Here is a 14,558-nt window from a genome sequence, read left to right on the forward strand (position 1 = left end):
GCAGGCAAACTAATCATTAAAGTTGGGTCTGAGACTTGGGTGGATAGCAGGTAGAAGTGCATCCAAAGCTTTCAACCATCATATCCCATTTTGGATATGGTGTTGGGTCCCAATTTCTCCTCCAAGTCAATGCTTGAGAGCAACAACAGCTGAAACAACTCAGTTCCTGGATTCCAGCTCTCATGATGCAAGGCATGCATCCAAAGCTGCTGCTCCTATGCAGCAATTGTCACACCCCATGTTTGCTGCCATGGTGACAGTCTCAAGACATCAGGTGATCGGTTGCTTTATGGGGACCCCCCTAGACCATCATCTTCTTCCTTCTTTCACTGTGCAAAATGAGTGCAGAGAAGTAGACACACTGTTCCTTTCATCAGTCACTTTAGAGAGCACTAACAGAAAAGTTAAGAGAGAGAGAGAGGAGAAACCTGCACATCTTTGTGGTCTCTTGCGTTAACAGTTCTTCCAGTCTTGGCTTCCTTGCCAAGGTTGCATTGCTCCATTTGCCATTTCTTCACTTCCAAGCTAAGATTAAGCTTAGGTTTTGGCCTTCTACTAGTAGGGTTGGCAGTGGAATCACACAATTGGTTTGTCTGGATCTTCCTTCAAATCAAATAATTCACACACACACACACACATATATATATATATAGTAAAATTGTTGAAGAAATTTTCAATAAAGAGATAAAAAAGAAAGTGAATAGAAATGAGAAAAAAAAAACTTATAACCAAGTCAAATATATTTATGAAAAAAAGGATACTGAAGAATTGTTCGATATAGATATCAATCAAAATTTAAGTGATTCAATTGAAATTATTATTCTAAGAATTACTTTATAATAGTAAAAAAGACAAATGAGAAAAGAATAGAAGGAAATTCAAAAGTTGAAGTTGTGATGATAGGAGGGAGGAGGAGATGATAAGACATGATAAGATTCATGTGGTGGTGAATCAGAATATGATGAATGGTAAGAATGATGGAAGGATCAGAAGTATGTATGATTGGATTTATTGATTGAGAAGGTTCATAGTGGCATCCTCTATTCTTTGATACTCTATATTAATTGGGGCTAATTATAAATTATCTCTTGTAATTAGTTATCTTTATTGTCGAGATCCTTATGCTTTCAAAATTTAATCTTTACACTCATAAAAGTGTTACATGTAACCGTGTTGCTCTAATAGAAGAACCTCTCTTTCTTCTTTGATTTTTAATCTTGTAAAATTATATTTTTAACCCGGATCTCAATACTTCATTTTCGTAAGTATAAGAATCTCAATAAAATTTTTAAAAATATAAAGATCGAAATGCTAAAGGTAGCTAATTACAAAAGATGATATATAATTAGCTCTATTAATTGTTGAGTTGATCCTCATAAGTTCCATCAATTATATTCTTCAAATGGAGAACATAGTCATTGAATTAGATATACCCACCTTTTTCCTTAACCCACTTTTGATGGCCCAATTGATATCAAAGTAATATGACCCAGGAAAGAGGAGAGAGAGAGAGATAGAGAGATTGACAATATTTTCTTAGTAAAAATATTATAAAATTAAAAATATTCTTATAGATAATTGAAAGATAAAAAAAAAGAGATATAAATATAACTATAAGGGTCTTTGTTCTTTGGCACATAACCTGTGTCTTTGGTTTAGATTTCCATCATTTAGCTTTTATGTTCTAGAGGAGGCTCAACTATTAAGTAAAAGGCTTCATTGGGCTGACAACAAGCATGTGAACTAACAATAATGTGAGAAGCTCTCACTCTCTTCCAATCAAGCTTAATAGCTTTGCAATATTTCTCTTTGCTGATTCCAAAACATGAATTACCAGATACATAGATATAATAAACATACACAAAAAGAAGAAGAAAATATTAAAGAAGTAAAACCTTCCTCTTTGCATTTTACCTGTGTATCCTGCAACTTCAATGGAGTCACTGCAACTTCAAAATCAAGAAAATAGAATCTAATAAAAAATGGCAGAAAAATCTTCTGATGACAGATCATGTTTTGTCTCTCACTTCAAAGAACAAAGTGATCAGATGCTTTTGCAGTCTGATTCCTACTGCTTTGTTCCAGAATATGATGCTCCACATATATTTACTTTCATAACTTTCCAGTAGATTTGGTTAAAGAAGACATTCTTAAATCAGATAATATTTGACTGCCAAAGTGATCCATCAAGTATTTGGATATGTATATATATAATCTGTTGTTCACTGTTGGAATGGAACAGTTTGGAAAGAGAGATGGCTGTTGGAATTCTTATCCTTGACATTGAGGTTTTAATGAATGAAATTGAAGGTAGAACAGCAGGTCTTCAACTTCTGGTGAAGAGTGTGTGGTTGTCATCAAGATTTTTGTCAGCCATATTCTTCTTGTCTCTCTTATGCCACCCACCAAATAATCTCTGCTCGATTAAATTGCATTCTATGGATCCATTGTCAGAGAGAAGAGTTGATATCAAATGAAGTTTAAAGTGCTCATTCTACTTGATCTTAATAGGATCTGTGTAAAACCACCATAATTAAGAAACAAGTGATTAGCTCTTCATGAGTGAGTCAATTGGAAAACAACTAGAAAGGTAATAAATTTCAATAATTCATGAAAAAAATGATAATAACAGATAACTATAATCTTCTTCACCTGTTTGTATTTGTATTCTTACACTCACAATTAGGGGTTAAGAATAGGCTAATCCTTTACATCTTAAAAGTAGTCAAAGTTTAAATTATTATTATTTATTAGGACTGATAAATATTTTTATTCTTTAATTGAAAATAGATTTCTTGAACCTCTAGTAAATTAATATCTTATGTATCTTAAGATTTTGACGCATACAAAATTTTTGGGATTATGATTTTGGAATACAAAATTTTTCTTTTGATATTTTATTATTCTTATATACTAAAAAATTAAGTATTTTTATTTTTCTAGGTAAATATAGGCAAACGATACGACGATGTTAACTTATGTTTATTGATCAAATACACTTTTTTATTTTATTTTTTTGACTAGTTTTAGATTTATATCATGTTCTATTGATTCTCTTAATTGTTCTTTTTTTTTTTTTGGTATCATGTGTCTTCTTCTTCCATCTCTAACTTAGTCATCTATTTATTATTTTTGCTATTTATTTTTATTTCTAAGATAGTCATATTATATTATTGGGGATTTGCACGTAATTCCACCAATAAGATTCTGCCACCTGGTAGGACATAGTGATATGAGAGCTCCAAGAACATAGAGGCAGATGAGTGGCCGCGTATGAGAGCTCGCTTCGGTTCATGGAGAAAGTGACAGGCTCACCAAACTATCCTTCTTCTTCTCCGGCACCTTTCAAAGCTATCAAAGCTGAGAAATGGACTCCCATATAACTCACAATCACATAGACGCGTCCGACATCTTTCAGTGTGCACGGTCCAAGTTGGACAAGGAAAAAAGAGTTTGCTGAGAGATTAATGCAGCTGTCTTTAACGTCCTTCAAGGTGATCCAATTTGGACAAGGAAAGAAGAAGAAGAAGAAAGAGGTGTGACCGAGGGAAAAGAGCTCGCCGAGAGATCAATGCAGCTGCCCTTCGTCGCCATCCAAGTCGGAAGAAGAAGAAGAACGGCTGGAAATGGTTGTGGATAAGAACAAGACGTGTGACAGGTCTGCGTTCTCCCACGTTACAGCAGACGCACAACCAAAGAAGCAGCCCAGAGGAGGAGCCGCCACCACCCCACAGCAATCAAATCCACCTGATCCCACACACCATAAATATGAATATGAATAGAAGAAAGAAGAAGAAAAAGAACCCTCGAAAAGTGTTCCTTTACGTTGCTTCTCATAATCAACTCAATCTTATCTTGTTGCTTTTGTTATCTGTGCATATTTAGGTAATGTCTCTACTTTGTTCTTTTTCTGGTTTCTGTAAGAAAATAAGAGTGAGACAACAAGAGATCTATCTATAAATTCAAATTAGTAAACACAAGATGTAAAAGTAAATAACTTCTTTTTCAATCTACCATGAAAAAGAAACTTTCCAACCTTCTATACTTATTAGAGAAATTGACAATTATAATTTCTTTCTCCTTCAAGTTACTTATCATTCAATCATCTGAAAAATTACTAGCTAAACCCAACATAAATTATATCTTGTTTGAATCTTCACAGATAGTAAATCACTTCAGTTTGAAGATATTATATCTATAGAGTAAATAATTTAATTAAATGTTTGTGAAAATTATTGGTGCCAAGACACCATCTGTGAATGAACTGCTGCTACTGTGATGATACTGTCTGAAACCTCTGTGTGTGTGTGTCTCTCTCTCTCTCTCTCATGGTGGAATGTTGGAACACCAGTGTCCACCCATCTCCTTTGTGTGGCCAAGTTGGTGATAGCTCCACATGAGAAGGCAGATTTGTGGCCTTTGGTTGCAACATTTGTTCACCTGTCAAAGCTCCATGCAGTGCTCGAGACACTGATGTTGCTGCTTTCAGACCACAGAATCAACCATCCAACAAAGCTCGAAGCTTTGGCAAACGGCTTCCACTGTTTGACTTTTTCTCGACGAGGCCATTGACTGCAACATTGATCTCAGGACGTAAGTAAACACTCCCATGTCAATCTATCATTTACCTCACCAGAATCCTTCAAACGTGCTAACATTGACCATTCCCCACAAGGATTATATCCTCTAAAAACATCCAAGAATCCTGAATAAGGCATACAACCCAGGACGGATCCACGGAGTCAGAAATCTCCCACCAGTATCCCCCACTTGTCATTGGCCCTCAACCCCTTCAACTTGCACACCAATCGTTTCAGTAGCATCAGCGGTCACCATTCCTCTATGAATGGGCAATGAACCATTCCCCAGCAGTCTCCGGTCCGCCACAGGAGCCGTCGGAACAGCAACAGCAAGCTGCGCATGAAGAGAGAGCTCGGTGCAAATGGAACTTCCGTCTCTCGGCTGCTGTCTCCCCGGCGGCCACCGGAGCCATCTCCGACGCCATCGGCACCGTCGAGTTCGACCCCACCGACCGCCTCCTCGCCGCAGGCGGCATCGCTAGAAAGATCAGGATATACGGCCTCCGCAGCTTGCTGCCGGAAGAGCGCGGTCCGAGCCCCACCTTCTCCGACCACTCGACTGCCTGTCGGCTGTGTATCTGCACGCCGGCCAAGCTCAGCAGCCTGCGGTGGCGGCCCGACTCTAGTGGCCGCATCATTTGTTCCGGCGACTACGACGGCGTGGTCACCGAGTACGACGTGGAGCGGGGCTTCCCCGTGTTCGAGCGTGACGAGCATGCCGGGCGCCGCGTCTGGTGCGTGGACTACTCCGTTGACGGGGCCCTCGGCGCTTCGGGGTCCGACGACGGCACCGTGCAGCTATGGGACTCGAGGTGCGCCGACGGCGGATGCACGGCGGTCGCACGCGCCGACGGAGCGGTCTGCAGCGTGGAATTCGACCCGGAGGGCGGGCCGTGGGTCGGGGTGGGGAGCGCCGACCGGCACGCGTACGTGTTCGATCTGCGGGCGGTCTCTGCAGGGCCAGTGGCGGCGCTCAGTGGGCATGGGCGGACGGTGACGTACGTGCGGTTCGCGCCGGGAGGGCGGCGGGTGGTCACGTCGGGGATTGACGGCTCCCACCGACTGTGGGACTGGGCGGAGGGGAGGCAAGTCCGGGCGTACCGCGGCCACGCCAACTCGCGTAACTTCATCGGCATGTCGGTGTGGCGCGGCGCGGGGCTCATCGGGAGCGGGTCGGAGAGCAACGAGGTGTTCGTGTACGACCTCCGGTGGGGGGAGCCAATATGGGTGCAGGGCTTCGGGAACCGAGGGGAGGAGGGGCAGAGCCGCGACGGGTTCGTCGGGGTGGCGAGCTGGAGGCAATCGGCGGCAGGGGACGGCGAGGGCGCGCTCGCTGCAGGTGGATCGGATGGGGTGTTGCAGGTGTTCGTTGGGAGGAAGATGACGGGATCTGACTGATACAAACCCCAATACCAGTGGTAATTCTTCTTTCACTTCTTTGATGTTTTGATGTTAGCAAGTTCATTTCATAGCTCATACAACATATAAAACAAAAGATTTTCTATTTAAGCATTACTATCATACTGTGAGCACAATGGAGAGGATTGATGATCCAAATTGATAGGATTTCTTCTGTTTCTGGCTACATTACATTGAGCAATAAGATATATTTGATCTGTCTCTCTCTCTCTCTCACACATTGAGGTTATTTATGTAAAGAATTCCAGAAAATAAAGGAGAAAAGATGGAAAAAGAAAAGAAGTAACTAAAAACGGAAATTAGGGGCGTTGCGAGAATCGAACTCGCGACCTCTCGCACCCAAAGCGAGAATCATACCACTAGACCAAACGCCCTTGGACGGTTAAGGGCTCACATAAATATATTATATTCTTAATTTTACTGTATAAGTACAAAGTCTCCATTATTCTGTGAAAGTGCACCTTAAATTATAGAGAGTACAAACACTCTACACCTCCAAGTTTAGTCAATGTGATGCAGATAAGTTGTTTTACCTGTTTTCCAAATGGATCTGTGTAGTGGCCAGCAAATTTCTTGTTCTTTGTTCCATCAAAGCAACTCCATGGTTATGACTGCCACTAAAAGTTTGAACTCAAGATGTTTCTTTCTGTTTCCCTAGTGCTTGGTCACCTTCAAGAGGCAATACAACTAAGGTTAGACAACAAATTAATGGGTAATTTTGGTATATGATTTAGTTGTTGCTACCATTATAACAAAAACTGGTATCCACTTGGGATGCACTATACATGCAATTGATAAGAACTGAGATGTGCACTACAAACAATGCCAAGTCAAGGACAGTGAACATTATGTTCATCACACAAGTAGGTGACAATCTGTTTACTGTTGCACAATAAGTTGTAAAAATGTTGACCTGTTTTCAGTTTAAGTCTCCTTTATGAACATTCTTGGAAAAAACTGTATGTCATTCAGTATCCTCCCAAGATATTTACAAGCCATGGATTTGTCTTTTCAGATGGCATTCCATCACAGTTAATCTTGCCTATTCACACTTGCTAAATGTTCAAGAAGCTAATCATTGATTCTTGCCACTTCCACAATCTAGCCTTTTGCTATATCTATTTATAGTGAGCAGTTCAGTCAGTACAATCCCAAAAAGAACTATGAAAGAACAATCACCAGTTTACAAGCAACATCTGAAGGTCATACTTTATTTATTTTGAAGGCTTTATTTGGTACACAATAATTATCCTCATAGATGGAAATACAAATACAGTCGTTGAAATGGTTAAAACTTTGTTGCCATAAGCTCATTGAATACAATATTAAATTGAACAATATGAAACTTCTTGCTATAAGCTCATCGATTAATTTCCCAGAAAGAGAGATCTGCACTGTGCTGCTGTATCATCTGGACTTGTTACTGTGCAGAAGGTGAACAATAATAATCAGTAGAATGTACAAACAAGACAATATTTTGTAGAAGTGGTAGAAGAAAGACTAAAGTAGCCAATAATAATCAACCTTATCCTACCAAACTGAGGAAAACTGCAGCCGAGAAAAGGATGGACATTTGACTTAGGATTTATAAGAGAGGGAAAGTTACATGGAACAGGGTTCAGAAGCTATGATTTTACAAATAAAATTGTTGTTCAAGCAAATAAATTTTATGTGAATACAGTGACAACATAGAAGTCCCACTTGGTCACAAGTTGGATGTTTTACATTTCTAAAACAAACATCATACTACCAAGCCAAGGACAACCACAGAGAAGATAAAGGAAAATTGGATTGAAACTCGAAATAGTACAATTAAGGAAGATGTTATGTCTCAACTAATTAGGGTTCACTACATGGATTTTTTGTGACATTAAGCTTTATACGAGACAATATCTCTAGTAAAACAAAAACATTCATATCTCGTTATATTGTTTCTGGTAAAATTTTCTCATATCTCCCCCTAATTTCCTCATATCATAGTAATAATTGTCTCACCTTGTCTAGCCATAGTATTTATAGCCATCTTTTTACTACCATCTTAGACAATTCATCTTGTTCTCTATTGGAACATGCAAGAGTGTCACATTTAAATTAAATCAGAGTTGGTAAATTACATCACTTGTAAGAATTTTGTTTAAGAAATCAGGTACATGTAGTTTAGAAACCCTTATTAAGAGACCATAGAATGACAATTAGAAGTGCCAAGCTGGACATTTACATTTCTCAAAAAGTTATATACTCCCTTGACATATTGCTCTTTAAGCTAAACAGAACTGAGCAGTTTAAAGGATATCCTCCATAATTTATTCCAACCAATCCACAAAATGATGACTAAGTAGTTGAAGGTCCTTGATCAGAACTACGATCTTAATTTTACTTGTCAAAAGTTACAGGTGTATTACAACTTTAGGTTCTCAAAAGAAAAATAATGTTGAAGCTTTCTTGGATAAGTCTCCATCACATGCTTTGATAATAATGTCAAACACCTCAGATCTCATGAGAATATAAATGAGTCATTTTACCAATTCGAGTCATTTACAAAGTCAAAGCATACTATAGGGATTAAAACCATATCATAAAGCATACCTGTATGACCAACAGTTCGTTCCGATTCATAAATTTCATAGTCATTCCCCCCCTGCACATAAAAGAAGCAGCACACTAGTTACATGAAGACAAAACCACTCTAAAAGTATCTGAAATTTTTAATTTAGCAAGGCTAGGTTTGAGCACAGAACAAAAAATTAGAATTCCATTTATAAGATGGGGAGCTAATCTGCCTAAAAACTACATGAAAGAAACTTAAGAAGATCAATGTGCAAAGAAACAATTTTAGACAGACTCATCAAAATTGCTAAAGGCGTTTTACAATAATTCATCAACATGTACCAAATCATCATGTGATAAATCAACAAATGTGCTCTATTCAAAACCTAGTAGTAGAGCTGCTAAATTTTCATTTATACATCAAACTGATTTTTGAAAGTATCAATTCCATCTCTTAAGAAAATAGAGCCTCTTCCAACATAAACATGCAGGTGAATTCACGTAACTATCGATGATACAAACACTAAGCATTAACTGTTAACATCTTCATTGTCAATTCTTGCACGCTAGTCACATTTAGATCAAAAGTGCTTTCTGATCAATAAGTACTTCATTAACCCAAAATCAAGTTAACTGGAGTTCGTGAGCAGATTGCACATATGAATTGAAAAGCTTCCATACAGAAGAGTTAATGAGTTGAGTGGAGAGTAGAAAAAGTCATCTGCATCTACTTCAGCTAGAGTGTCTAATAGCAGCTATCCTATACAACCCATAGACTTCGATTGAATGTAGTTTTCCCAATTTGACATGGTCAAGCATCATCCAAGAAGAAAATTCTTTAGAGACTACCTTGTAGGTTTTGTCACCAAAAAAGTGGATTTCTTGAAATTCACCAAGGTATTTTAAACTGTAAGTCTTGTCCCAGCCTCGTGGGAAAACCTGCAACAAGAAGTTCACAGCAGCATAACCAGATGTTATCTTGAAATCAAATTTTTTTATGTACTTGTAAAATTATACATATATATATATATATATATATATATATATATATATATATATATATATATATATATATATATATATATATATAAGAACTAACATCAAAACTTATTTGTCCACCAATTGAAAAAGTCAGATCCATATGTGCAAACTTTTCACGTAGCACAGAGACCATCTTTGGCCGTATGTTGTGAACCTAAGAGACAATATATCATACAACGTCAACAATTTGAAGAGGTACTGACCAAGTCTATAACCAAAATATCAAGCATCATGATTAGTTTTACCAAAACAACTACATGCCTTATCATATTTTTCAAATTCATAGCGCTCTTCTTGGCTGCAATTCCGCCCTATTGGAGAGACATTAAGCATTCCACTACGGAACTCAATAAATGTCCCCCTAACCACCAAGGAATAACCAAGAGCTTTGAGATTATGCCAGATAATCTTTTTTTTTTATTAATCTCTAGAAGGAAAGAGATTCTAAAAAACCTTTTTATTGGGATATCCAAGTCGGCAATGTAATGGAGGGTAAAATTGATGAATTCCTGCATACACAATTCAATTTAAGCTCTTCTCAAAATGCTTTAGGAAATGTAGATGCAAAATTATACATCTCACCTTTAGTTTATCTTCACCAAGAAATGACTTCAAACTCTGTACACATCAAAGAGTATTTTTTGAATCTCAATTATCCGAGGAAAGGGGAAAAATTAATCTAGTAGATAAAACCAAACTATCAAAGCCATAGACATTTACATTTGGTTGGGAAATTTTTGCAAACATAAGGATAGCTAATCACAACCATAGTTGCAGCACTTAAAGTTCCAATTCCCAGCCTTGAAGTAATTCAATACTAATAATAGTCTAAATTGGGCACTATTCCTTACCATTATTACAGTCAAATCCAAATTTCGTAGATGATAACATTACTCAAATTACTAATCCTCTATGTTTTGGGGGATCACGACTATGATTCATGCTTGACAACAAAAAAAATTTGGATAAAAATATTCCTGGAGATTCTCTAGTTTATGATTGAATATCAAAGCTTGGACAATCTACATTTCCAAAATGCTACAGAAGAAAACATAAGGATTCATTTGTAATTCTCATCTGAATGAGATCAAATTCATAATTGCATACAAATAAGAAGAATAATCAACTAAAGGGAAAAAAACATATTGTTTCAATTTAGATCAATCACACTGTCAATTGATGGGAAAAAGACATTTTTCATTAGGACCAAAATTCAATCCAATCAAGTTCACATGCCAATTTCAATAATTTCATGTCATTTATGGTTTATGTCATTAATTTAAATACCAATTAAGACAGCACCAGGTGAACTGCTCTCCACTGTTAAATTTTGAAAAATAACCTTCAGAAATATGAGATATGCTATCATTTCATCATGAGACAATGTGATCACAAGCTACAATGAGGTAACCAAAAATTAGATATGCCAAGTATAGTGTCATGAATTTTCCCATTCTGCTTTTCTAAAATTAATTGGTTCAATATCAGACAATCCCTTGGTTACTCTTAATATGCAGTATGAGTGACATCTCTAAATGTAAAAGTATCCTTGGACTTTTTGCTAATATGAGTCTGAAAACTAGACATCATGACTTTGCTTAGTAAAAATTGAGAAATTTCATAGGAAGGCCAATCAAGGACATATTGGCAGACTTGGATAATGTAAGAAATTACAACTTCTGCAGAAATAAGAAATAAAGCTGATAGCTTGTATGCACTCCAAAGGGTTTATTATTGTCTCAGTTATTTATTAAAATATAAAAAATAATAATGAAGTTTCTAACACTATAAAAAGTCCATTTCAAAGATGAGGATACAAAAAAAGGTGAAATGATTGCTTCTATTTATCAAGATTTATTTATTATGAGATCTTAATCACAACAAACATTAATTTGTAACTTATCCAAGCTAAGAAACTACAATTTGCAGATGCAATTATCTGCCTTCCATTTTAGTTCCCCCTTTTTTAACAAGAAGTCAATTTTCCTACAATTAATCATATCAAGATTTTGTTCTCCTGAGATCTTAATCACAAAAAAAAAGAACTTCTCTGTAACTTATCCATGCAAATAAAATACAGCATAGAAGTTGCAATTACCTGTCGACCAATTAGTTCCCCATTTTTGTGAGCAAGAAGGCCATTTTCTGAGAATACATAATCATAGTCGTGTATAACTGCATAGAAAGGATGATCACAAGGTGCGCACCTCATTCATAAAGAATATTTAGAAGACATATAGGGCAGTCATGTGGTCTTAGCCACAAAGAAATTCACGAAAAGTAGAATCAAATTTCATCATCAATTCAAAAGAGATTAATATATATCCCCATTTTTAAGTCAATAAAAAATCTGATTTTTGAACTCAGTGCTTAATTGGGTAAGTCTAAGGATAATAGGTATCTCTAGAGGTTTTAGCCCTACCAAGAAGAAGAGATACACATTGATCTTATTCATCATTCAAGCAGCGACTACCTCATGGAGAACAGTTGCTGTAGGCGCTTTAACTTTTTGTTAGTAGCAAAGAAAAGACAGTAGACTGGGAGAAGCTCTAACAGTTCAAATGCATTTCATTTTTGCATTAGTTGGTAGGCCATGTTTCTGTTGAAATACATGACAATTTTATTCTTAAAATCCATTTTAATCCTACAGTTATATGTAATTCAATTTTTGGATATAGTTATAGAAGAAGAAAAATAAATTAGATTTGTACTTTTTTGATATAAATCTAGATATTGTTATGATGGTTATTTGATAGTCCAGTTTTCCTAATAAGCAAAAAGCACGACCAGATCTTTAGTATTAGCTTAGAAGAATTATCGGAGTAGCAAAAGGGAAAAAAAGCAAACACTGTGGTGATGAATAGTTGGAAGTATATGCCAATATGCACCAGTAAAAGGTGCACATATTATCTAAAGATTGAGTAGACCTGTTTTTCCAAGTTGCTCTGTTATCTTAACAAGGTCCGATCCTCCAACAACACCTACAGTTACAACCTGCCCAAGCAATGCAAACGCATCAACAAGACTGACGTTCTCTATGCATGATTAGCTTATCACACTATATGCCACACAATAAAAATCTGGATTTGATTACCTCCCTGAGTTCCCGCATGAACTCCAGCATTTGCGGCGTGATCAGCTAACAAAAGAAATCACCACCAAGAGAAAGCAAGAGTCAATTCCACAGGAAAGGAAGATCTCAAGGCCACGAAAGCCGAGTCGGAAAACCTTCCGCGGGGCGGTGAGCGTTCCATCGACGTCGAACAGCGCGATGACGCCGGGTTTCCTCGCAGCCATGCTCCCAATTGATTTCTGGAACGATGGATCTCCCAATATCACGATTTGATCACGACAAAGAATAATGGGATCTCGGACCGATCTGGCACGAGCGCGGAACCGCTGACCCTCGTGGGATTTGGCGCCAAGATCTGGAGAAGCATTAGTAGAAGAAGAAGCAGGTTGAGATCGGTTCGAATCTAGAGAAAACGATTATGAATAAGAAACTAGGGAAGGTGATTCACGTGAAGCAAGATCTGGCAGCGGAACGCGGAGGGAGAAGAAGAGCGAGAGGAGCAGCGCGACTTGTACTGCGGTCGGCCACGGCGAGAGCAGAGGACGCGTTGGCGACAAGCGGCCCACGGAAACGCCGGCGATACGCCGAAGCCAGAGCCAATTACATATTTCGCCTCGTCCTGGACTTTTGAATTTTAAATTGAGATCCAATAGATTCGAAAATACTATAATTTACTCAATTTTTAATGATACCGTCTTTTTTTTTAACGGAATTCTTGCAGATAATATCATCTGCTGGTGATTAAGTGAAGGGTAAATATATCATTTCACCCATAAATTGGGCAGTTGATTTTGAATGTCCCTGCGCGGCAAAGTCCACGCTGACCGCTGACCCATTCGTTAAGTGAAGCGGTCAGCAGTCCTTCTCCTTGAATGACGAGGTGGCGTCCGCCCTAGCGAGCACGGCGATGATCTGATCGATCTGAATCGCCTCCGCGAGGTTCTTTCGCAGCTTGGCCTCCGCCACCTCCTCCTTGAACTCCTCGGACTCCTTAAGAGCGGTACGGTTCATGGGGATCCCCATGGCATCCGTGATGAGAGCTAGCAGACCGTTTGCGCAGGATCGGTCGGACTTGTGCTCCTGGATGACCGACTCCTCCTTTCACAGGATTTCCTCCTTGGCGGCGGCGAAGGCCTGGAACTCGGCCCAGGCCATGGAATCGGCTAGCAGCTTGGCCTTGTCAGGGATTGCGGACGAGAGATCAAGAGAAGTGGGGGGGAGGAGGTTGATGGCACCGCCATTCTTCCTGGTGGCGGACTCGAGGCGCGTGATGATGCGGTGACAGTTCAGGAGGAGTTATGCGCGGTTGTGCTCGTCGCAGTCGAGGCAAGTACGTGGGGAAACATAAACATGTAATTAGACACTGAAGCGAGCAAATTTAAGTGGGCCGGGTGGGGATCCAATTGGAAGGTTTTTTAATTGGAAGGTTCACCCGCCGCTTACCCCTGCCATGTGATTGGCTGGAGGGAGGTGTACGGTTATGGCCCACCCCTGGGTACCGGATGGGCCAGCTGTTAACCCAAGCCGGGGGACGAAATAAAGATCCGACCCGAGTCATGACAGGGTCAGACACAGTTGGGTATTCGGTTCAGTTAGTTTCAGATCGGGTCGAATCAACTTCATTTTTGCATATAAACCCTTAAACATTACGAAATTATGAATACATTAGTGATTCCTAATCTCTCTCTCTCTGTGGACGCCAAGTCTTTTTCTCGGGCCTCCATGGCTCCCAAGAAGACGAAACTTGGCAGAGGATCCAAGGCCAAGGCGCAGCCCGCCTCCGCTGCTCCTGGGGTTGCAACCTCCGTCTCGGTGGATGATGCCTCGGCTGGTGTAGAAGTCATAGACGAAAGGAATCTGGATACCCGGACTCTGCTGAAGCGCAACATCGACCTTTT

General features: G+C 39.0%; 2 protein-coding genes and 1 non-coding gene across 3 annotated transcripts; 1 reads left to right on the top strand and 2 right to left on the bottom strand.

The window, feature by feature from the left end:
• Positions 1-4,710: 4,710 nt before the first annotated feature.
• On the top strand, positions 4,711-6,200 carry LOC135648627 (WD repeat-containing protein RUP2-like). The gene has a single exon (XM_065166489.1). The coding sequence runs from the start codon at positions 4,854-4,856 to the stop codon at positions 5,976-5,978; it is 1,125 nt and encodes a 374-aa protein (XP_065022561.1). The 5' UTR covers positions 4,711-4,853; the 3' UTR covers positions 5,979-6,200.
• A 101-nt stretch (positions 6,201-6,301) lies between these two features.
• TRNAP-UGG (transfer RNA proline (anticodon UGG)) lies at positions 6,302-6,373 on the bottom strand. Its single transcript has one exon. It is a non-coding gene; the product is annotated as a tRNA-Pro (tRNA).
• An 821-nt stretch (positions 6,374-7,194) lies between these two features.
• LOC135648628 (phosphomannomutase-like) lies at positions 7,195-13,267 on the bottom strand. Its single transcript, XM_065166490.1, has 12 exons — positions 13,109-13,267; positions 12,816-13,015; positions 12,682-12,726; positions 12,515-12,581; positions 11,686-11,762; positions 10,170-10,205; positions 10,041-10,096; positions 9,849-9,948; positions 9,646-9,741; positions 9,396-9,485; positions 8,586-8,637; positions 7,195-7,422 (listed from the first exon to the last, which is right to left on the bottom strand). The coding sequence occupies exons 2-12, from the start codon at positions 12,882-12,884 to the stop codon at positions 7,367-7,369; spliced, it is 744 nt and encodes a 247-aa protein (XP_065022562.1). The 5' UTR covers positions 12,885-13,015; positions 13,109-13,267; the 3' UTR covers positions 7,195-7,366.
• Positions 13,268-14,558: the final 1,291 nt, after the last annotated feature.

Source organism: Musa acuminata, chromosome BXJ3-9, assembly GCF_036884655.1.
Source record: "Musa acuminata AAA Group cultivar baxijiao chromosome BXJ3-9, Cavendish_Baxijiao_AAA, whole genome shotgun sequence".
NCBI classification, from domain to species: Eukaryota; Viridiplantae; Streptophyta; class Magnoliopsida; order Zingiberales; family Musaceae; genus Musa; species Musa acuminata.

Coding starts and splice junctions, on each gene's coding strand:
- LOC135648627 (XM_065166489.1), top strand. CDS start 4,854: ATGAACCATTCCCCAGCAGTCTCCGGTCCGCCACAGGAGCCGTCGGAA.
- LOC135648628 (XM_065166490.1), bottom strand. CDS start 12,884: ATGGCTGCGAGGAAACCCGGCGTCATCGCGCTGTTCGACGTCGATGGA. Junction 10,206..11,685: donor GGGAACTAATTGGTCGACAG/GTAATTGCAACT, acceptor TGATGTGTACAG/AGTTTGAAGTCATTTCTTGG. Junction 7,423..8,585: donor ACGAACTGTTGGTCATACAG/GTATGCTTTATG, acceptor CCTTCTGCACAG/TAACAAGTCCAGATGATACA.